Source organism: Syngnathoides biaculeatus, chromosome 10 (assembly GCF_019802595.1).
Source record: "Syngnathoides biaculeatus isolate LvHL_M chromosome 10, ASM1980259v1, whole genome shotgun sequence".
Taxonomy (NCBI): domain Eukaryota; kingdom Metazoa; phylum Chordata; class Actinopteri; order Syngnathiformes; family Syngnathidae; genus Syngnathoides; species Syngnathoides biaculeatus.
This window is the reverse complement of record NC_084649.1, coordinates 31,251,061-31,276,255: the sequence shown is the minus strand read 5'-3', so window position 1 is coordinate 31,276,255 and position 25,195 is coordinate 31,251,061. Positions and strand designations below refer to the sequence as shown.

The window sequence follows — 25,195 nt, the reverse complement described above, 5'->3', positions numbered from 1 at the left end:
AGGTGTGGCAGTATCAGGCCTTGGTGTGGCTACAGAAATTAATTTCGGGTGTGATACACCAGTTATGTTTTAACAGGTGGCGCAATCATGTCCTCACACAGAGCCATGTAGGTTTGGATTTTTTTTCTACCTTAATAATAAAACTTTCATGTAAAAATGTCATTTTGTTCACTTACATTGTTTGACTAATATTCACATTTGTTTGATGTTTACATGTGCCCGGCGATTGGTGTGCAACCAATTCATGGTGTACCCCGCCTCTCACCTGACGATAGCTAGGGATAGGCTCGTACACCTCTCACCTGACGATAGCGAGGGATAGGCTCGAGCACACCCGCGACCCTAGTCAGGATAAGCGGTACAGAAAGTGGATGGATGGATTGGTGGGATACGTTTGTGACAAACATGCAAAAAAAAACACTCAAAAAGGGAGCAAACACTTTTTACACCACTGTATGTCAAATATCCTCCAAATCATCATCCAAATGACAAAGTTGTGTTTTGAATAGATGATTAAAGAAGTGGTTCCAGAGCTGAATGCCAGCAGCTCTGAGGCAGAGGAGGAGAAGGAAGAGCAACCAAAGGTAGCTGGAGAGAGAGATCCAGACTTCAGCCAGGTAAATCAGCACTAAGTTTTATCTTTGCTACTCCTTGACTATTGGAGGCATTGGCAATGAAAGTAGCACTTAATTACGATACAGTTGTGTTCATAATGATAGCAGTCCAATTTGACTGAGCAGATTAAACCACATTTTCAGGATATTTTTTTCATTATGTCATGTCAAATACGTTAGCTGTAGGTGCAGCAAAACGAAGCATTCACGATATACAGTTCACGATATACAGTGAAGAAAGTATTTGAACACCCTGCTGTATTGCAAGTTCTCCCACTTAGAAATCATGGAGGCATCTGAAATTTTCATCGTAGGTGCATGTGCACTGTGTGAAAGATAATCTAATATGAAAACGTCAGAAATCACAATGTATGATTTTTTTTTTTTTTAAATGATTTGTGTGACACAGCTACAAATAAGTATTTGAACACCTGAGAAAACCAATGTTAATATTTGGTACAGTAGCCTTTGTTTGCAATTACAGAGGTCAAACATTTCCTATAGTTGCTCACCAGGTTTGCACACACTGCAGGAGGGATTTTGGCCCACTCCTCCACAAAGATCTTCTTTTGATCAGACAGGTTTCTGGGCTGTCGCTGAGAAACACAGAGTTTCAGCTCCCTCCAAATATTTTCCATTTGGTTTGATCTGGAGACTGGCTAGGCCAAGCCAGAACCTTGATACGCTTCTTACGCAGCCACTCCTTGGTTTTCCTGGCTGTGTGCTTCAGGTCATTGTCAAGTTGAAAGACCCAGCCACGACCCATCTTCAATGCTCTGACTGAGGGAAAAAGGTTGTTCCTCAAAATCTCACAATACATGGCCGCGGTCATCCTCTGCTTAATACAGTGCAGTCGTCCTGTCCCATGTGCAGAAAAACACCCCAAAGCATGATGCTACCACCCTCATGCTTTACAGTAGGAATAGTGTTCTTGGGATGGAACTCATCATTCATCTTCCTCCAAAAACGGTGAGTGGAATTATGACCAAAAAGTTCTATTTTGGTCTCATCTGACCACAAAACTTTATCCCATGACTCCTCTGTGTCATCCAATGATCATTGGCAAACTTAAGACTGGCCTTGACGTGCTGGTTTAAGCAGGGGAACCTTCCGTGCCATGCATGATTTCAAACCATGACGTCTTAGTGTATTACCTTGGAAACGGTGGTCCCAGCTCTTTTCAGGTGATTGACCAAGTCCTGTTGTATAGTCCTGGGCTGATTCATCACCTTTCTAAGGATCATTGAGACACCTCAAGGTGATGTCTTGCATGGGGCTGCACTCCGATTGAGATTGACTGTCATGTTTAGCTTCTTCCATTTTCTAATGATTGCTCCAACAGTGGACCTTTTTTCACCAAGATGCTTGGCAATTTCTCCGTAGCCCTTTCCAGCTGTGTGGAGTTGTGCAATTTTGTCTCTGGTGTCTGGACAGCTTTTTGGTCTTGGCCATGTTACAAGTTTGAGTCTTACTGATTGTATTTGGTGGACAGGTGTCTTTTCTGCAGCTAATAACCTCACAAAGGTGCATCTGATTCAGGATAATACATGGAGTGGCGGTGGACTTTTAAAGGCAGACTAACAGGTCTTTGACGATCAGAATTCTAGCTGATAGTCAGGTGTTAAAATACTTATTCGTAGCTGTACACAAATCGTTAAAAAAATTGTACATTGTGAGTCCTGGATTTTTCTTTTTAGATTATCTCTCTCACAGTGGACATGCACCTCCGATGAAAATTTCTGACTCCTCCATGATTTCTAAGTGGGAGAACTTGCAATATAGCAGGGTGTTCAAACAATTGTTTTCTTCACTGTACCCTTAAAGCTATCCAGGTGGGCAATTTGTTGAAAGGGGTGGGTTAAAAAAATAGCAGTGTGGTATTTAATCAGTGACATAATCAATTTTGTGAAAAACGCGTGGGAATCAGGTGGCCCCTATTTAACAATGAAGCCAGTACCTGTTGAACATGCATTTCTACTTGAAAGCCTAAGGAAAATCGGTCATTCAACACATTGCTCAGGAGAACAGTGTACTTTGATTAAATGTTAGATTGGAGAGGGGAATCCTTATAGAGAGGGATAAAAAAAAAGTATAGGCTGTTCAGCTAAATGATCTCTAATGCCTTAAAATGGAGAGCAAAACCAGAGAGGTGAAAGAAAACGGAAGACAACCATCAAAATGGATCACAGAATAACCAGGATGGTAAAAGCTTAACCAATGATCATCTCAAACAATTTTAAGGTTAATGTGATATTGCCTCTTATATTTAATATACAGAATTAGCTTTTTGTGCAATGTTTTGTCTGTGCTTTCATCCTGGATCAGGCTATGTCAAGGCGGAATTTTAACATTACACACCCTCTCATCCTCCACTTTCTACGTTGGCTTCAGATCAGACTTTTCCCACTTGCAAAAGAGAAAATCACATCCAGTTTAACCACCTTTTCTTCAATTATTCACATACTCCAACAGGAATTGCATCTGAAAACAACAGCATTTCTTTTTTAACTTTCTCCATTAATATCAAAAGTAAACATAAGCAGCGTGTCCAGCTCGTCTTTGCGCTACGTGTTGGTAACTAAAGCATCGGTGGTGGACACTGTCATTATAAAACACATTGATGGACTGCGTAAGTACTGTCTTCTTTTTCTTTCGGCTTGTCCTGTTAGCAGCGTGTCATCTTTTTCCATCTAAGTCTATCTTGTGCATCCTCCTCTCTAACACCCACTGCCCACATGTCCTCTCTCACAACATCCATCAACCTTTTATTTGCTCTTCCTCTCGCTCTTTTGCCTGGCAGCTCCATCCTCACCTTTCTACCAGTATACTCACTCTCTCACCTCTGAACATGTCCAAACCATCGAAGTCTGCGCTCTCTCACCTTGTCTGTAAAACATAAATCTTTGGCTGTCCCTCTAATGAGATCATTACTAATCCTATCCAACTTGTACACACCAAGCGAGAACCTTAGCATCTTCATTTCTGCTACCTCCAGTTCTGCTTCCTGTTGTTTCTTCAGAGCCATTGTCTCTAATCCGTACATCATGGCCGGCCTCACCACTTTTTTATAAATTTTGCCCTTCATCCTGGCGGATACTCTTCTGTCACATTGAACACCAGACACCTTCCGCCAACTGTTCCATCCTGCTTGGACCTGTTTCTTCACTTCCTTACTATAGTCTCCATTGCTCTGTATTGTTGACCCCAAGTATTTGAAGTCGTCCACCTTCGCTATCTCTTCTCCCTAGAGCTTCACTCTTCCTCCTCCGCCCCTCTCATTCATGCATATATATTCTGTTTTACTATGGCGAATCTTCATTCCTCTCCTTTCCAGTGCGTGCCTCCATCTTTCTAATTGTTCCTCCACCTGTTCCCTGCTTTCACTGCAGATCACAATATCATCTGCAAACATCATGGTCCAAGGGGAATCCAGTCCAACCTCATCTGTCAGCCTATCGATTACTACCGCAAACAGGAAGGGGCTCAGCGCGGAACCCTGATGCAGTCCCACCTCCAACTTAAATTCTTCTGACACACCAACGGCATTTCTCACCGCTGTTCTGCTGCCCTCAAACATGTCCTGTACTATTCTAGCATATTTCTCCACCACACCGGACTTCCACATGCAGTACCACAGTTCCTCTCTTGGTACTCTGTCAGGCTTTCTCTAGGTCTACAAAAATACAATGCAGTTCCTTCTGACCTTCTCTGTACTTTTCCACGGGCATCCTTAACGCAAATAGTGCATCTGTGGTACTCTTTCTAGGTATGAAACCATACTGTTGCTTGCAGATACTTCTGTCCTGAGTCGAGGCTACACTACTCTTTCCCATAACTTCATTGTGTGGCTCATCATCTTTATTCCTGTGTAGTTTCCACAGTTCTGAACATTGCCTTTGTTCTTAAAAATGGGCACTAGCACACTTTTCCTCCATTCTTCTGCCATCTTCTCTCCTGCTAGTATTCTATTGAATAAGTTGGGCAAAAACTCCACAGCCACCTCACCAAATTGCTTCCATACCTCCACTGGTATGTCATCAGGACCAACTGTCTTTCCATTTTTCATTCCGTTCAGTGCCTTTCTAACTTCTCCCTTACTAATCAAAGCGACTTCCCGGTCATTCACGCTTGCCTCTTCTACTCTACCTCCTCTCCCATTTTCTTCATACATTAACTACTACTACTACTACTTAGTACACGACTGGCACCAGTCAACATATTTCCATCGCTCTCCTTAAATCACCTTTACTTGCTGCACATCCTTCTCATCTCTATCCTTCTGTTTGGCCAACCTGTACAGCTCCTTTTCTCCTTCTTTCGTATCCAACCTGGAGTACGTGTCTTCATATGCCTCTTGTTTAACCTTGGCCACTTCTACCTTTGCCCTATGACACATCTCAATGTCTTCCTTACGCCTCTCCTCAGTCCTCTCTGTGTCCCACTTATTCTTCGCTAATTTCTTACCTTGGATGACTTCTTGTATTTTGGGGTTCCTACAGCAAGTCTCGTATTTTCTTCCCTTCCCTTTCCTACCAGAAGACACCCCAAGTACTCTCCTGCCTGCCTCTCTGAATACCTGGGTAGTAGTATTCCAGTCTTCTAGGAGCTCTTCCTGTCCGTCTCGAGCCCGTCTCACCTCTTTCTGCAAGGCCACATGACATTCTTCCTTTCTCAACTTCCACCACATGATTATCTGCTCTACCTTTGTCTTCTTAGTCTTCTTACCCACTACCAGAGTCATCCTAAACACCACTATCATATGCTGTCGAGCTACACTCTCCCCCACCACAACCTTAAAGTCGTGACCTCCTTCAGATTACACCATCTGCACAAAATATTATCCACTTGTGTGCTTCTCCCTCTGCTCTTGTAGGTCACTCAATGTTCCACTCTCTTCTGGAAATAAGTGTTGACCACTGCCAATTCCATCCTTTTTGCGAAGTCCACCACCATCCGCCCCTCAAAGTTCCTTTGCTGAATGCCGTACTTAGCCATCACTTATTTATCGCCCCTGTTTCCTTCGCCAACATGTCCATTGAAATCTGCAGCAGTCACAGTACCATAAGTATGTAACATTTGTAATTATGAGTGTATGTCTTTAAGGGTGGGGGTGGCGGGTGTAAGGTAAAGTAGGAAACAGAGTGTGGCGGAGCAGCAGTCTTTGTTCGAGAAAGTTCTGTGTGCTGCCTCAAGAAACCAGTTGCTTCCTCATTTTTTACAGTGCGTATGTGAATTGTGCCATTGGATGTAACAACCAGTCATTCTTCACTCATTGAATTACATTGCCAAATGCCACAAACTTAATAGCTGTATGTTATACTTTCAATTTGCATTGGATTTTTTTTTTGCGTGCAACACAGAATATCTGCGAAAGGACTGCATCAGTGGTGCACAATTGCGCATGCGCGCAGTTTAGAGAGAACATTGACTTTTTTTTTTTTTTTTTTTTTTTTTGGCATGCCGTCCCGCGATCAACCAAGAGTGCCTCGGTTGATCACGATCGATGCATTGAGCACCCCTCTTCCACATCATGGCCACCAGCTCTTCTACCTCCTTTTTTCGGGTCGGTGCAACCAATCAATGCAAATCAAAACTAGCAGGCATTCAGTTTTTTTTCCCCCTCGTGCAATTAAGTCATTCAATTTTTGATCAGCGAAACTATTTACTGCCTTGAGCTGTTGTTGGAACACACTCTCTCGTCCTGCTAGTCCAATCAGGAAGTGTTAGTATTATATACTGTACACTATCACACGATTCATCCCTTTAAACTGCTCCCAATTGTCACAATTGTCATTCCACTGGTCTATAACTTTGAACGGCAAACGGGTAAGGACACTCTGTATAAGCTTAACATAATGTGGGGGCCACTCTAAACTGCTCTAAATGCTAGAAGACTGTATCTTGCACAACTGTGCCTCTTATTAGTAAAAGTTCCTCTTATTTGAATGTCTATTGTTCTTTTTGTTCTTTTTCTCAGTACTCAACATGAAGGTCACCGACTGCCAAGGACACATTCCTTGTATGTTGTTCCATACTGGGCAATTAAAACTAATTCTGATTCAGTTGGATCAGTTTGCATATGTCAAAATACTTGATGAGGTCATGTTGCCTAACCCTGAAGAGGACATTCCTTTGAAATGGGTGTTTCAACAAGACAGACCAACCACACTAGTAAACATGGAAAGTCTTGGTTCCAAACCACCAAAGTTAATATCTTGGCGAGGCCATCCCAACCCCGAACCTTGATCTCATCGAGAACTTGTGGGGTGACATCAAATATGCTGTTTCTGAAGCAAAACCAAGAAATGTAAATGACTCGTGAAATGTTGTGAAGGAATTTGGAGTGGAATAACAGTTGAAAGCTGGCACAAGTTGGTTGACTACATGCCACACAGATTTGAAGGAGTTATAAAAAAAAAGATCTTTTCATTTAACTAAATATTAATTTAGTGATTCAAAGGATTTGTAAATCATGGAAACAAAAAGTTTGTACAAAATAGTTTTGAGTTTGTAAAGTCAACGGTAAATCAATATATATATATTTTTTTAATACAAGCCTTTCAACAATTTGCCCAATTTCAAATCCTTAAGAGTGTGTATATCATGAATGCTGTTTTGTTGGTTTTCTGAGAATCTACTGCACCCACTAGTATCTTATTTGACATGTAGGAATAAAAAAATATACCGAAAACGTGTATTAATTTGGTTAGTCACATAGGACTGCTATTATTTTGGACACTACTGTATGACTCATTCTTATGTTGCACTACACAGATTAATAATCTCAATTGTCATCTCAAAAGTATAATTTAGCAATTTGAACTGTTATATGCATACATGTTGCTCTGCTTTGATAAGGATACTATGGTCACCAAGAACAATGAAAGAACTTATTTTAAAATTGAGTGGCTGATCTTGTATCGAAATCTAAAAATCTGATCATTTTAGATTTTTTTCCCTTGCTACATTTAAGATGTTGCCATAGCAGTATGAATTACATCTGAATGAAACCTGGGTTTGACGTAACAGCTTGTGATATACTTACACATACAGTGCATCTGCAAAGTATTTTTTCCACATATTGTAATTTTATAGCTACATACCAAAATGTTCTTTCCTCAAATTTCTACGCACCTCATACTGACATGGAGAGAGGTTTTTTTTTTTTTTGTTTTTGTTTTTTTAATTTAAAAACTTTGAAAAAAAATGTTAATTTCAAACTCTCATTTCAAGTCTTAGGTTCATCAGACCAGTGTTCTTTCCACAGAGGAACACTGGAGCTGTGACAGAATAACTTTCGGGCTGTGACAGTTTAATTATCGGGCTCTTGATAACCTCCTTGACTATGGCCCTTCTCCATTTCCAAACTTCTTCCATTCATCCATGATCGAGGCTACTTTGTTCCTTTGAGATCTTCAAAGCGGCATTTTTTTTTTCGTAAACTTTCCCAAATCAGTGATGAAAGTCCTCCGGATTTTCCCGGATCTGAATTTTTAAATTTTCATGAATATTGCTCCAGAAAATTGAGGAAATATTGCCTAAAATTAATCTGGATATTATGTTACAACATTGAGCGAACATGCGTTTGAGTTTGTTGTTTTGCTTTCACGAGTGTAGCCATGTTGAGGCACTAATACTAGTAACAGTAACGCCCCTCCACTCGCATTCTCTCAAGACGTCGCTTATTTTGTGTGGTCTTGACAATAATTTACGCGTTTATTTCATAAACGTTGTCAACTAAACGAGCCTGCTCCAAAACAGGAAACAGGAAATGCAAGTTAACCGTACTGAGCATGTACGAAAGTGCATGTTCAGAAGTGCTTCAGGTAATGCGAGCGCATTTACGTCAAAAGTCATCAACATTATGAGCCATGTCAAAGGAAATTCAGTTACACCAGGAGTGCTCATTGCATCGATCGCGAGGCAGTGTGACGGCATAAAAAAAACAAAACAAAAAAAACATGAGACTATCATCCACCTCGTCGCTTGATTCAGGTGTCGGCACATGCACATAAAGACGCGTTCTCACAAGATGGCCTCCTATTTACGGCAGTCCTGTGGTGCGTGACACCCCCCCCCCCCAACAATACGTCACGATTACCGACAGGAATGGTTTTTCCAATGTATCGCTAGCTTGTTGCCACGAACGCCGATAATGTTGAACTAAACTTCAGCATTTTCAAAACATTACAAGTACAGACTGTTCGTGTTTATTCCTTGACAGGCCAGTGCATTTCACTTTTCTTCAGATAAAGTTTGTCAGATCAAGAATTTTTGATGAAAAATTTTAAATACCGTTGTATATCATGTTCTACTAATATCAGTTGAAATTGGAAATGATCATTTCTGAGTTTTAAATTTTAGTTTTCCATTTTATGTATTTATTTAGTTTTTAATTTACAGTTATATTAATCCAGTAAGTTATTTTAAGGCCATCCTTAATCATACCTGCATGACTAACCACACCCTGTGTGTGTGTGTGTGTGGTGTGTGTGTGTGTGTGTGTGTGTGTGTGTGTGTGTATATATATATATATATATATATATATAGTCGAGTGTATCTGTACAATGCTACGTAACAAGTTTGAGACTTAAACGTTAATAATAATTACTACAGATCAACTTATTTAACATGTTTTGCTGCACGGTGTAGAAATTCTAGGATATATTTTCGTGTATATTCTATATCTATACTATATGTAGAATGTGGGGAAAAGGACAATTTTAAATGTCTTTTTACTGAATAGTTCACTTAATTCATTTGTCTTGAGATAAGATAGCATATTTTAAGCTTATTTAATGACAAATGTGATTTTGTGCTATCCAGTGGCAAAAAAATCTGGGCTTGGCCCTTGGGGAACTTCTGGCCAATTTTTTTTTTTCTTTGGTCAGGACTTAGAAATTTTACTTTCAATTTTTGTCTGAATTTTGTTCACAGATATTGCCAGAATGCACCACAGCCAACCATTTTTTTAAAAAATTCCCAGGGGTGAATGTCACCATACCCTAGCAAGACTTCACACCTTCAGTGGTCACATTTGTATTTTCAGGAATTTTGCCGAAAGTCCACTTTCATCTCTACCAAATCTGTGCATCAGGACAATCCTATCAAGGAGGTCTGCTGACAATTCCGTTGACTTTATGCTTGGTTTTTGCTTTGCCATACAATAAACTTTGAGCGCTTATTTAAGTAGACATGTGCCTGTCAAATTCATGTCAACTGAATCTACCAAAGTGGACTTCAATTACGCTGTAGAAACATCTGAAAAAATGACCAGTGGAAACAGAAAGCCCTTGAACTAAAAACCTTATATGCACGCCATTTCTTAGGCGAGAGAAAATAATACATTTTGGAATGAGGCTCTAACAATGTGAGGAAAATGTGCAGCGCTGTGAATACTTAGTAAATGGAGTCTAGAACTTTTTTAATTTTCACAATTAAAATTTTGGGGTTTCTTACCTAAATTAAACGGAAATATCATTTCCACCTGTCATTGAAAATACCAATACCATGGAGATGTTATTAATGAACAAGACAAGTTCAGTCAACTGTTTGCTCTCTACATAAAACAACAGCAGTCAAGCACAGCTCAGTCAGTGTATATGTTATCGCTACATAACTTAGAACCATAAATCTCGATTACCTCTACTCCCCAAACCCAAGTAATAGCCCCTTGGTGATGTCAGACTGTTGTGTGTCAACAGTTACATCTATTATAAAACAGCTTTTTTTATTTGTAAAATGTATTTATATTATACAGTATTATTATTTTTCCAGTCAGAAGATGGTGCAAAGCGGCTTAAACTAAGTGACGGTAATATCGCTGAAGGAGTGGCCTCTCCAGGAACCAACACAAACAAACTCAGTGGAATCAGGAGAAGCACTCGGCACCGGAAGCTCAGAGGTGAAAAAGCCCTTATTGTTTCAGCAAATCAGACCCTCAAAGAACTGAAAATTCAGGTGAGTCCATTCATAATCGCTTATTTTTTGTTCTTTTTTAAAAAAGCATTTGAATAAAATGATTGTGTCCCTGGGCAAGACACTTGATCCACAGTGCCCTAGAATGAATGTGGCTGGATGTTTGGTGGTTGGCAGGACTGTAGGCCTAGAATGGCAGCCATGCTTCCATTAGACTGCTACAGGGCAGCTGTGACTACACAAGTGGTTTGTCATCACCAGGTGTGACTGAAGACGAAATGAATAATGCATGAGATTGTAAAATGTTTTTGAGTGCTGAGAATATCGAGTGTCTGTATGTGTGTCTGTGGGGGGGGGGGGTGTGCGTGTGTATCTGTGGATGTGTAGAAGATACATGTGGACTACATTATTAATATTACAGTGATATCTCTACTTACAAATGTTTCTTGTTGTAACGAAAAATTCAGGTTACGAAACACCTCTTCGAAAAAATATTCTCTCTAGTTCCTAAGGAAACTTCGGGATATGAAAGGCAAAAATAAGCTATTATTCGCAGCCCCAAAATTCCACTGGACATAAACATCCTGTTTGTTGGTTTGAAAGTGCCGCAATAGAGCTCCCCCATTGGCTATCGTCGAGCTGGCTTTCCATGAGCTAGGAATGACCTCAATCTTTACCCATGATGTCCTTTTACCTTCAACACTCGCGTCACCGAATCACACCCTAGCGCTTTGACACGATTTGTCACATGCTAACGCACATTGGTAAAGTACAAATTTTTTCGTGAGTTTTTTGTGTTCATTGGTAGTGTATTCATCTTTCCTCACCATGGGTCCCAAGAAGCTGTAGTGGAATTAAAGTGTGTGCATGCAGCTGTCAAACATTTGCCTCCTCCGTCCGCCACCATGCCTTTTGCTTCTCACTCATCCTTCGCATAGTCGCCCAATGCCAAAGGAAAATTAACATTTTTTATTATTCTTTACATTATGCACTTTGAGTCCTTTTTTGTGAGGGGAGGACGAGGAACAAATTAGGCTGTTTACTTGTAAAAAAAAATGCTTGTACTTACGAAAAAAATCACATTGCAAAACAACTTCCGGAACAAATTAATTTCTTAAGTAGAGGAACCACTGAATGATTGAATGCAAGAAACACTTTGGGATTGATTTATCGTATTCTGATATCGCTAATTTACATTAGCTTCGAATCACTAATTTACATTTACTTATAAAGTGTTTAATCATTTTCCCCCTGTAAAATACCAAGCAATCTGGTCCTCATTTGCTGTGCTCGCAACACTCTAGATTATGCATGCATTCTCTGTGGCGCCATTTGACCAACACCTATCCATTGATGGGAAAAGTCTGACGGACGACTCAGCCACATTGGGTAGTTTGGGTGTCATTCCAGAGAGTATCATCTCTCTAAAGGTAAGCATCACATAGTCACTATTTCCATCTTTTCTGTTTTTTAGTTCTGCTTTGGTTTGTGCCCTATATGGATTTTTCAGAGAATCACAAAATTAAAAGGATTTCACCCTCTTGTGTTATCTCAGGCTGATGAGCCTATAGCTGGTTTTGCTGCAATGGATGACGTCTATCAAGGTGAGTGACTAAAAATAGAGGTGTGTCAGAAAGTGTCAGAGATGAGGCTGAAGCTTGAAATCTAGATTTTTGTCTTATTGTTATTGATTACGTAAGAGGATCCAAGGCAGAGAGAGCAAGAGGCAGATTATATGTGTAGTTATTGGGGCAAGAAAAAGTGGCGATGAAGACAGTGGTAGGTTTGGTATCCAGTACAGGAATTTTGAGGGACAGACGGTGGTTGAACTTAGGTAGTCAAAGAATAGAGATGGCTGTAGTGACCACTTTCTTCCAGAAGAGGCAAAATATTAAGTGACCCACAAGCGGGTCAGTAGAACCACACAAACATGTTGTGCAAATGTAATCTGAAGGATCTTGGTGAATACAGGGGACATTATAGAATGTAAAGCAGTGTTAACCCAACATTTTTTGCACCTTGCACCGGTTCAGCATAGACATTCAAAAATATACATGAACACAACAGTCTTAAAAATGTACGTTGAATACAACAACTCACTATAACGCAGGATCAGTGTGAGCCTTGCGGTTCCTTCTTATGTCCAGTCTACTCTATAATTTTGTCTTCGATACGGTCACTGCAGAAAAGGCCGCTTTACAAAGATAGGATCTTGGAAATGGTTGCAGGATTTATCAGTTTTTCTTTTGTAAAAAAAAAAACAAAAAACGACAATGACTTATCTTTTACAGGGTTCGAACGCGGCCCTAAAAGTCTCTTAAAAACCCCAAAATTTTCGAAGGTGCATTTAGGGGCTCCTAAAAGTCCTTAAAATCCGCGAAAACCCGTCAAGCCCCTAAAAAAGCCTTAAATTTAAAAAAAAAATCAAAGGGAGGACCTCTACCGCCAAAATTCTTCCTAAAAAATAAATTAATCTTTTATTTAAAAAAAAATAGTGATCCGTCTTGCGTCCAAATCAGCCGGAAATTGTCAACGGAAGTCACCGTGTTGACAACTAGTCGCCATCTTGTCAATATTCCATTGTTTTTTTTCCCTGAGTAGGCATTTCACTTTGTCTCCGTTACGACATAGCGTAGTTGTTTCATCGATCCAACTTGTATCACGGGGAAGTGCATTTTTCAAGAAGCTTGGGTTGAAAGTAAGGAGTTTGGGAGCTGGGTTTGTCGAGATCCAAAAGATCGGCACATGTTTTGCTGCCATCTGTGCAAGCAGAGTTTCCAGCTTGAAAAGATGGGCGTCAAAGCGCTGGAGTCGCACCGAAAAAACAGGAGACACGCTGATTTGGCGAAGACTCTCATCTTCCGTTGGTATGAATCTGTTTCTAAAATATCAAGATAGTGAAGCATCAACTTCAGGCAGTGGTACTAGCAGTGCATGCGCACTAGGGATCGCAAAAAAAAACGCTTACTTTCATAACCGGTTTTAACCGAACAGCTGTAGCAAAAAACCGGTACCGTAGTGGTATTTACATAATTCACCCGCGGGACCTCGAGTTGGCGTGTGGGATTCCGCACGGACTGTTTTTGTTGTTGCTCTTCCGGAGTGACGTGTTCACAGAGTTCCCCTGTTATGCGAGTAGTGTTTTGATGTCTGCCAATAAAATAAGTTTACTGCCATACTTTGGAGCATTTCCTCGATGCCATGTTTGATGTTTCTTTGATTTAACTTAATGTTCATTTGAGTCCAACGTTACTCTAACAGCGAAACTTGAAAAAAGTGGAAGTGATGTTGAAAAAATATCGCGATGTGGAGTACCGGAACTGGAAGAAATGATTGGAAATTTTGACCGATTTCGAAAGTCCGATTACGGTTTCGGTTTTCAAAAAACGGTTATAACCGGTTATTTGCAACCGGTTGCGATCCCTAAATGCGCACCTACAGTTGTCCAGCCAGAAATCAGGCTTTATCAACGTAGTTCAATACACGAAGACGGACTCGTTAAATGCAGAGATCGTGTGGACTTTAAAAGTGATCTGCAGCCATTACAGTTACAAATCTTGTGAAAATAATTGGAAAGTGTTTGCAGTCATGTTCCCAGACAGTGACATTGCTAAAAACTACCACTGTGGGGAAAGGAAGACTTCGTACCTGGCTACATTTGGCATTGCTGCCCACTTTTCATCTCTACTGCCTCAAAGCCAAAAAAGCCAGAATAGAGACTGACATAGCTACGCTTATTGAGAAGGCAGAAGAAAAGAGGAATCTGAGGTTTATCACCGAGGCCAATGCACTCAGAGGCAGAGCAAAGGACAAGAGAGCCACTTTGGCACCTCTGCAGCAACAAATAGAGGAGTCACTGGGTAGGGTCAAGGAGCTAGACTCGTAGGGGTTCTGAGACAGATATCGTTAGAAGAAATTTGCGTATATATTTGCAATTGTAGTTAGAATCTGTTTTTCTGTAGACTGTTATGTGAAGACTTTGACAATGGTCATATCAATGAGAACTACCACAAGGGGCGACAGGTGATCACTGTCACAGGTACTGAGATACTGGAACATTTGATGAACCAAAAACGGTTGATGGCACCATTGGGTGAGTCTTTTTTCCGTACTCTTGATTTCCCACGATGGCCCTAAATTTTTCGTGTCGGCCCTAAATTTTTTCCGTGTCAGCCCTAAATTTTTCGTGTCAGCCCCTGAGAATGCCCCTAAAAAGCCCTTACATTTTTTTGGTCGGACTGAGTATGAATCCTGCTTTTAGTCCAGGGTGCTTGCTCTCCACGTGTCATTGGCTCGTCTTACGTAAAGCTGGCTCGATGCATGAGAGAGAAATCTGTATATTAAGTAGGACTCCTGATATTTAAAAGCTGTATTTATACAGATTTCTATTTTCCATTTAAAAAAAAAAAAAAATAAATAAATAAATAAAATCTTTTAGCTCATACAGCCTTATTTTTGTAACATATCACGAGATTGAAGTGCAATTTAGTGTTTCAATCGGGAATGTTTTGTTCGAAAGAACAAATCTTTTCAATGAACGTAATGAACTGAATTAGTTGATGAAATGACTGATTTGTTTACCGTGGCTACTATCAGTGAGTTGGCTGGGTAGGGGGAAATTGAAGCATTCTGTGCAGTCTCGTCGTGTCATTTGAGATGTACAGCTGCTGGGCAGTGAAGATACGTTCAGTTTTCAAAATAAAACACTTGACACAAAATGCAATACAATGGAAATTGGATAAATTAGTCTTTCTATCTGGCCCAGTGACAAATGCTCCATGGAGCAGTACCGGTCCATGGACCAGAGGTTGGGGACCAATGGTGTTAAAGCAGGGGTGCTCAATGCACTGATTAGTCAATCGTGAGGTAGTGGTTGGTCGATCGCATGAATGCGTGGAACAAAAAGATGTCATCCTGTCACTTTATTCAGGTGTGCCAAATACGTTGATTGTGTCAATTGACTGACAGTCGGTTTGACCAATCCTGGCCTTTTTCTGAAATGTGTAACTGCACATGTACACATAACGCTCTCTCGCATGCTAGCAAATTTGCCTCCAATTTGTCTTCTAAATTTAAGGGTATAAAAATGAGTGGGGTCGGTGAACAAAGTAAAAGACTAAAATGTACTAAATGAACTATCAAGATATAGATTGGGCAGACAGAGATGGAGAGATGGAAATGATATGAATCAGGTGTGTGAGAGATGGAAAATGTATATTGAGGAGTTGACCTCGAGACAATCTTTGTACATCATGAAGTAGAAATGATTTGCAAGGGGGAAGGCACTAAAGAAGATGGTCCTGGGGAGGTATGGAAGGGTCCTGGAGAGGTGGCTGTGTGGTGGTGCTCTGTTGAAATGTGGGTGAAATGACTAATATGTTTGGGAGCCCCTTGTTTAATTTTGGCTTGTTGATGATGTCTGTTAGGTAACTGGATGTAAATTGCGACCAGAGAAATAATTGTGCAGTGGTATGATTCAGTTTATACTTTGTGAAATGCTGCATATGTCTCCAATCTCCCAGACGCTAAATATGCACTTGAATGAGTTTGGTGACCCTCTTAGTTTAACTGTTTTCCTAGATTTTTGGGGTATGTATGGTTTGGGTGTAAATTTATGCACGTCCTAAAGCATACTTCCAAGCTGATAAATCCCTTTGCATGGACATGCTTTGTATGCACTCTTAATGCACACTTCTGGGCATATCCACACTTGATAAATGAGACCCCAGGACTGCCGTCACATAATGATTAATTTCAAATTCTACAGTAACTACGTTTTCAACTTCAAAGCAATTTCCTTGGAATCTAACAGACTTTCCTAGCCTCATTTGCCACACCATTACGCAGTTTTCAAGAATTCAATTTCCTGGGATCCTTCGTAGCACCACCATCAAGATGTCCAGGTCTTCAAATCAGGTCCCCTTGATCATCCCTTGGAGTTTGAGAAAGAGGATAGATTTACACAGAGGCAATCGGGAGGTTGCTCCAGCACGGTGATACAATGCTCACTTCTTCTCATGTACTGAATGATGCAAATGCTGCATGTTGTCTCTGTTAGATGTGCTGATTAATCCTCTGGCTCACATTGAAGGACGAAAGAGGCAGTCTGTGTTTGAAATCTATCTTTTGTGACACCAATTTTGGAACCTTTCTGACACACCTCATACGTCTAGGAAAGTATATTATATATATATTCACGTATTACAGGAGTAACATACTGTTTTCTAACACTGCTTACCACCACTTAATTTATAGTGGGAATGCCTGAAGAGGGATTTAAAGGTAAGCATTTTTACACCAATGTATCTGGTCCTATGCTTTTTTTCTTTTAAAGTTAGATGTAGCGGGTCACGGACAGGTCTCCACTAGGGCTGCACGATATTTTGTTTAAGCATTGTCATTGCGATGTACTCGTATGTGTCTGCAGTCATCACATCACAGGGTCTCCTGCGATGTTGATGTTCTGTAGTATAAAGTGATTCAACTGTAATATTAAAAATAACCAGCAGAAGGACATTTGGACATGCTAAAAGAACGCATGCCTACTCCATTTTCCCATTTGCTCAACAGAGTGAAACCAGGCTGGCATGCTGCAGTTGCGTGAATGTGAGAGTTCCATTGAGGGACACTGCTTAAATGGTAGTGAATGTTTTGTTGGAATTATAGTTGAGATTCAAGAACCAAGAGATTGGAACCGGGACTAACGTTTTGGTTCTCCAGGAATCTTTCGAATTTAAAAATTTTGGTTCCCAATTTCAATGCCTAGTCCACCGATCCCGAAAAAGAAGTGGCGAAAACCAACAAGAATACGCATGAAAACAACCTTGTGCCTTACAGCGACGCATGTCTTTATTTTGAATTAATCAGTGCAACACATGGAATAAAATTATACCGTGCAAAGGTGGCTTTCACATTGTGTAGTGTCTGAAGCGGTCCGAGCGTGAGCCTACACCACACGTAGCTTCAGTGAAGTCAACTCTTAGTCAGTTGGGTGAGTGAATCAATAAAATACGTTTCTGGCAACATTGAGACAGCTAACAAGGTAAATCGTTGGGTGCATTTTTGCACAGGTTTTGGGGATTTATTTTAGGCTTTAAACCAACGTAAGAGGGAATGACAGTATTAAAAAAAAACATTAACATTGAGCGTAAACTTCACCGTAGCAACTTTACATCACAATGAATTGGGACAAAATTCACATAGGCATCTCACAGTATCACAAACACTAACCTTGTGCCTTATTGGTGACTAATGAAAGGAATCAACATTTTATAGCATTTGGTTCCATCCATCCACCTTGTCCCGCTTTTCAGGGTCAGGTTGAGGGGGCAGTAGCTTTAGCAGGGATACCCAGACTTCCCTTTGCCCCCCCACTTCACCCAGCTCCTCTGGAGGGATCCCGAGCCGAGAGACCTGGTTTCTCCTGGATGTCCTGGGTCCTCCCCAGGTTCTCTTTCCAGTGTGACGTGCCCAGAACACCTCACCAGGGAGGCGTCCCGGAGGCGTCCGGATCAGATGCCCCACCCACCTCATCTGGCTCCTCTCAATTAAGAGGAGGAGCGGTTCGACACTGAGCCCGTTCCGGGTGACCGAGCTTCTCACCCTATTTCTAAGGGAGAGCCCGGACACCCTGCAGAGGAAACTCATTTCGGCCACTTGTATCCGGTATCTTGTTCTTTCGGTCATGAGCTGTGGGTCGTGACCATAGCTTAGGATAGGAATGTAGGTCGAATGCTAAATTTAGAGCTTTGCCTTTCAACTTACCTCCCTCTTTACCACAAGGGACCACTACAAAATCTGCATCACTGCAGACGCTCCATTCTTCCCTCACTCGTGAACACTTGAACTCCTCCACTTGAGGCAGGATCTCATCACTGATCCGAATAGGGCATGCAACCCTTTTTCGACTGAGGACCATGGTCTCAGATTTGGAGGTCTTGAGTCTCATCGCAGCCGCTTCACACTCTAGATAGCATTGGAGACCATGACTTGATGAAGCCAACAGAACAAAATCATCTGCAAAGAAGAGAGATGCAATGCTGAGGCCACCAAACTAGACACCCTCTATGCCATGACTGCGCCAAGAAATTCTGACCATAAAAATTATGAACAATATCGGTGAGAAAGGACAGCCTTGGCGGATTCCAAATCTCACTGGAAATGAGTCTGACTTAATGCCGGCAATGCGGACAAAACTCTGACACTGGTTGTACATGGGATGTTCGGTACTCTGTACTCCTGAAGAACCCCCCACAGGACTCCCCAAGGGAAACGGTCAAAAGCCTTCTCCAAGTCGACAAAACACATGTAGACTGGTTGGTTGAACTCCCATGCACCCTCGAGGACCCTAGAGCTGGTCCACACTTCCACTGCCAGGACGAAAACCACATTGCTCATCCTGAATCTCAGATTCCACTTCCCTATGGACCCTCCTCTCCAGCACCCCTGAATAGACCTTAACAGGGGTGCTGAGGAGTGTGATCCACCTGTCGTTGAAACACACTCTCCGGTCCTGCTTCTTAAAAAGGGGGACTACCATCCCAGTCTGGCAAGCATTTGGTTCCATCCATTCAAAAAAATAATAATCACCAGTGCCATTTGAAGTTACTTTTTTTGCCAAAATGCTGTGTTCCAGTGGGTGCCCTTCATAATAAAAGGCTACAAGCTTAAAACTGAAAATTAAGTTCAAATTTGCACGTGTAAATCATTTGAAGTTACAAAACAGTCCCAGATCACGATTTTACCAATGCTATATTGAACTTATATCTGCCATTCATAATGTTAGTTTGGTTATTGCCACCAACATTGCGTTTTTGTTGATAAGTTAGGTATTGATCATGGTTATAAAGAATTCGGAGTAAAAATATTCATCTTCGTGTATGCTGCGGTCTGTTTATAATTTGGACACCCTTTATTGAAACCATTTTAAATTTTTTGACCAAGCCCCCAACGAGAATTAAAATCTAAAATCATTTGGAACCGGAATTCAGACCGGAATCACTTTCATTCAAACAATTCCTAACCATATTTGTAATACAGTACATAATTGTAAAAATTGATTGCTCAGAAAATTGTTTGTATCCGAATATTTTAGTTAATTACATTGTATGAATGACACTGTGATAATCCATACTTCCATTTTCCGTTGCCGCTTATCTTCACAAGGGTCGATGGAAGTTTTGTATTAGGGTACCATATAAGGTGCTTCGTATTAAAAAGTGCAGTCTCAGTTGCGGGTGCAATTTCAGTATTTTAACACATACGCAAGGCGCACCATATTATTGGGCTCAGACGTTGCTGCGCTCATGGGGCAGTGAGGCACAATTGAAGCTTTATTTTTTTAAGCCGAAGAATAAGCTTACACTTTTTCGCCCACTATGACCAGTGGAATCAAGTCAACAGTCAACACGCCATCCACACTCACTGTGTCACACCACAGCAAATAGAAAAGCAGAACCACCAGACAACAAAATAACCAGAACAATGAGCGAAGAAATAATTGACACAAAACATGTACTTCAAATGCTATCTATGTACAGATTTAGCCATGCAAGCACTCTGGGAGCATTTCCAGCCTCGTGCTTTTTAAAGGTCAAGTGTCGTGAAACGGATGATTTTTTGTATATTATTAATGAAAAACCCACAGCCAATATGGTCCCATGTGTTTTTTCACCACAAAACATGATTTTGACGTATACAGCTTTTTCTAACCCCCGCCATGAAAATCCTCTCAGGATTTGTTTTCGAGAAGAAGCAGGAAGTGACATAAAGGACAGCGACGCCCCCTCGTGGACTCAATTTGTTTCCATTAGTTTTACCTCCAATAGTTTGGAGCGGACCACGTAATCGGTCTCTCTCACAACAGCAAAAGATCCACGTATGAAATGTGTTGATGTGCGCATACAGCTACTAAAAAAAATAATAGTTTGGGGCAGACCACATAATCGGTCTCTCTCGTAACGTAACAAAAGATCCGCGTACGAAATGTGTCGATGTGTGCGTCGCCCAGCCAACAATGTCTCGATAGTGTTCATCGCGTACTGCGGCGACTTTGAACATACCCCTAAAAGCAACATAGCTTGGCTCCACCTCCTCGTATGCCACCACGTTCGGCAATCACAGCTTCTGCGAAGGCAGCGCGTCGGGCTTTGCGACATGGACGGCTCTGAAGAACCCAGCTGAGAATGCGTTACTCAGTCCTTCGACTGCAAGCACCCCCCTAAAGCAGCACCGCTCAGCTCTGACATAAGCCATACTGGCCAGCTGCGATGACCCGCGATGGCTCATCTCCGCCGCAGGAGTGGATCGGATGGGATGCGGTTTGGCCATGATCGGATATCATCTGAATTTGGCTCGAAACAATAGTGTAATATTGCCCTGAGGGCTCAAAACAATAGTGTAATATTCCCCCGGTAACTTCACTCGGTTGTGTGGTGTTGTCCTTTTCGAAAAGAGCTTAGATGTCAGAAGGGGCATCAGAAACATGTGAATATCTCTGTTGTTCGGCTTCCATAGTAGCAGGCACTGCGCGTTTTCAACGGCAGAAGTGATGACGACGTCAAGGACAGAGGGCGCGACTAATATGGCGACCACTTGGATGTCGAGGGACACTCAATTGCGCAACTTTGTGCATGGATGACGCTCACTTTTTTTCCATAGAGACATTGAAGTAAATACTGTTATATGTATTTTTCATTACAATATCTATTTTAGAATGTTTATAGGGATGTCTGTCCCACTTTAAAAATGGAGGGGGAGCAAAACTAAGTTCATTGTACTATATTGTAGTATTGAACAATGTAAACAGTGAGTTTGTTTGTACTTTATTGAAGTATTTAACAATGTTCGTACTTGGGTTATTTTTTTGATTAATCATCATCCACAAATCCATCCAAGTCCTCATCTTCTGTATCCGAAATGAACAGGTGGGCAAGTTCTCAATCACTCACACGCTGCTCGCGATCTCACTTTGAATGCTCTGCTTACACCGATGTCCACCGGTTGGAGTTCCTTTGTCAGTACTCCCGGAATACTTGCAAGCTCTGAGTTCATATTTTCTGCGCTTAACTGGTGGCTTACATTTTGCATTGGGCTTTATCAGCGTCCGTACCATCATTAGTGCCATTTTCAGGGGTCGTTAGCCAAAATGATGTTTTGCACAAAACACACACCAAAATGATTTACCTGCCGGGTGGCGTGCCTTTACCGTCCTCTCCCACGGCCACACTTCCCCCTGTAACGTCCACATGCATCATACGTTCACTTTTCGTCTACACAAGCAGCGTATCGACAGGAAATGCTCAGTCAATTACAGATTTTGGAACTCGGGTGACACACAAGGTGCCCCATCCATTTTGGAGAAAATTCAAGACTTTTAAGTTCACCTTACAGTTGTGAAAATATGGTAGGTAATTTATTTTGTTAATGTACCCAGCCAGAACTGCAAAGAATAGTTATCGGAGTCCTTTCACCTTTTTCCTCTCAAATAGTTGCCTGTTTCTGTTTGCACATTGAGGACAAAGATATTTTTTGCTTTAATCACTCATTTTAAAAGACACGATTCAGGCAACGTATTTTTCCTCATTTTTTGAGATTGGAGTGTGAAAGTTGTAGCTGGCTAGTGTGGACTGAATGGGTGGCAACGATAAAGAAATGAAAGGCCAGTATTTTAAGGATTTGGAAAAAGAAAAACAACGATGAACTAGTTCATTTTTAAATGTTGAACTGAAATTTAAACTAGTTCGTGTGGAAATGAACATTTTCAATCACATCGATTTCAATTCACATTTTTTCCCCAATATCGTGCAGCCCTAGTCTCCAGAGACATATCCAGATAAACCAAGGAATGGAGTATGCTTTTGATATGAGAAATATATGTTTATCAGCAATTGTGGACACTTGCAGCTACTACTTCATTCAGTTGGATTACATATTCACATTTCTGTGGTGAATGATGCGTGTGCTTCTCCCTTAAACAGTCATTGTTCTCTCATTTCTGTCACAAGTATAGATTGTCTTCCCACTTTCAAAATACCTTTAATTTGCAGTTAAGGTATATTACCTTTACACTATAAAAACAAATTGAAATACTAAACATGGGTGTCTCATAACTTTACACCAAAATAAGTAAACCTCTCAATAGAATAAAGTGCGTTCATTTGAACAGTACTGCTGCCATAGTAGTCCTGAACCTGGGTAGTAACATTAACTTGCCACCTCTCAGCAAAAGAACACACGCACAATTGTATGTCACTTTTTTCCACACACTGAAATAACAAACAAATGTAGAGGTGTCAAAAGAAACAAACAAAAAGTATGCATAATTTAACTGTCACACATCAGCTTCTCAATTGCAACCTCACAAACCAGGTCAGGTACTGTAACATTTAAACACACTTAACATAAGTTTTAGCTTAAACCTATACTAGAGACTCATATTTGCTTATAACCATCTGTAGTCACAAAAGAAATGAGTAACCTGTTGGTATGAGAAGTCTGTGTGAATAAGCCACTCAGGACACCTGTTGCTCTTTCTCCATTCAGTTGGATTATGAGCACCATTTACGCCCCACATTGCGAAATGTTCTTGTGGACCCTACTGGTCAGTGCTATTCCCAAGTGTCCATTCTACAGTAAAACAGCATCGTAATGTAATTCCTTGTTATAAGGTCAGAAGATAATAAAGCAATGACAATATCGCAGAAAGTATTTCTTACGTGGAAGAAAATTTTAATATCTCAACAAAACACACAACCATATAGAAATAGTGTGTGTGTGTGTGTGTGTGTGTGTGTGTGTGTGTGTGTGTGTGTGTGTGTGGTGTGTGTGTGTGTGTGTGTGTGTGTGTGTGTGTGTGTGTGTGTGTTTGTAGGCACTGGGCTTCTTGGACATTGAGGACAGTCTGCTGCAGCCATGCTTGACTTGGACAAGAAATTTAACTTACGTTTATACACGCATACATAAGTGCTTTATTTTTTTCTCTTGCCATTGTTAAATGGCTACAATACCTATGCTGAAAGCATGATAATTTTTTCCTGCGTTAGGCAAGTTCCCCATCATTTCTTGACTCCCACTTCTGCTTGATTGCAGATTAAACAGATAAATTATGTTGTCCCTTCCTTTTTGTTCTACAGTTTTTGTCTTGGTCTTTTAAATTATGGAAGAAAATACTATGTTCTGTTTCAAGATGTGGAAACTTGTATTCTCGTTTGAGATTATCCATGTGTGTTATGTGAATGCACAAGTATGTAAAAATGATTGTTACCTCACAGTATGTATAGTGGTTATTTCCTACAGAAATGTTAGCAATGCAAACCTTATTGGTTGAACGTTTGAAACTGAATGCAAGAAGTGATGTGTATTATTTTCACTTTTTCTTATTGACAATAAAATTATTTTTAAAATCATTTCTGTACTTTTCTACTGTTGCACTCAAATGTATTCAACCCCCATTACATTACAAATTACAGTGCTGCGAAAAAGTATTGGGCCCCTTCTCAAATAATATTTTTGCATAGTTTCTCCACTTTTAGATCGTCAAAACAAATGTAAATAGACAAATTAAATCCAGGAGTACTTCAAATGCTGTTTAAATGGTGATTGCATTTATGAAAGAAAAAAAACTCTTAAAAGATACCTGGCAATTTGTGAAAAATGATTCCCTAAACCTTATATTTGGTCGGGCCATCCTTAGACACAAAAACTGAAATCAAGCATTTTCTGTAACAGGGAATGAGTCTTTCACATCTCTGTAGGGATAATTTGTCCTATTCATCCTTGCAGAATTGTTTGAATCCAACAACATGAGCATGAATGGCCTTTTTAAGGTCATGCCACAGCATTTCTAGCAGATTCAATTCAGGAATTTGACAAGGCCATACCAAACCTTCATTTCACTTTTTTTAAGCTATTCTGAAGTTGCTTGCTGGTGTGTTTTGTATCATTATGCTGCTACAGAATCTAAGTGTACTTCACCTTGAGGTCACAAACTGAGGATTGAACATTCTTTACTATTTCTGTTAAAGAGCAGAATTTATGGTTCCATCAATCTAAGCAGGCTTTCAAGGTCCTGAATGAGCGAAGCACCCCAAGACTGTTTGACTGTTCTTTTTGTGAAATGCCATGCTACATTTTGTGCTAGATGTGAGAGACACAGTTTGCAAAAAATCAGCTTTTATCTTGTGGAATGAGTTCATAACAGAGGTGAAGTCGGCCCCAAGTGTGAATGTTTATAAATCCAGGTTGAAAACTTTTTTTCCTAATGCTTTCCCCTTTTTAATCATATTTATTTCACTGCACGTGGTTTTGTCCATCCATCCATTTTCTTTGCCGCATATCCTCACGAGGGTCGCAGGGAATGCTGAAGCTTATCCCAGCTGTCACCGGGCAGGAGGCGGGGTACACCCTGAACTGGTTGCCAGCCAATCGCAGGGCACATGGAGACAGACAACAGTCGCACTCAAATCCCACCTAGGGGCAATTTAGTGTGTCCATTTAATGTAGCATGTTTTTGGGATGTGGGAGGAAACCGGAGTGCCTAGAGAAAACCCACGCAGGCACGAGGAGAACATGAAAACTCCACACAGGCGGGGCCAGGATTGAACCCAGGTCCTCAGAACAGTGAGGCTAACACTTTACCAGCTGCTCCACCGTGCAGCCGGTTT

General features: G+C 40.8%; 1 protein-coding gene across 6 annotated transcripts in view; it reads left to right on the top strand.

The window, feature by feature from the left end:
- usp48 (ubiquitin specific peptidase 48) overlaps positions 1-23,938 on the top strand; it is a 105,722-nt gene extending 81,784 nt beyond the window's left edge. For 3 of the 6 annotated variants that reach the window (XM_061832513.1, XM_061832508.1, XM_061832510.1), the window contains exons 22-27: positions 510-617; positions 10,392-10,574; positions 11,837-11,962; positions 12,088-12,136; positions 16,788-16,814; positions 23,404-23,938. In XM_061832513.1, the coding sequence (XP_061688497.1) occupies positions 510-617; positions 10,392-10,574; positions 11,837-11,962; positions 12,088-12,136; positions 16,788-16,814; positions 23,404-23,426 (516 nt within the window). In that variant the 3' untranslated portion in view covers positions 23,427-23,938. Of the gene's footprint in view, positions 1-509; positions 618-10,391; positions 10,575-11,836; positions 11,963-12,087; positions 12,137-16,787; positions 16,815-17,102; positions 23,360-23,403 lie in introns of those variants that run through there. The other 3 variants (XM_061832511.1, XM_061832512.1, XR_009796822.1) reach the window with 3 other exon arrangements.
- The last annotated feature ends 1,257 nt before the right edge of the window (positions 23,939-25,195 follow it).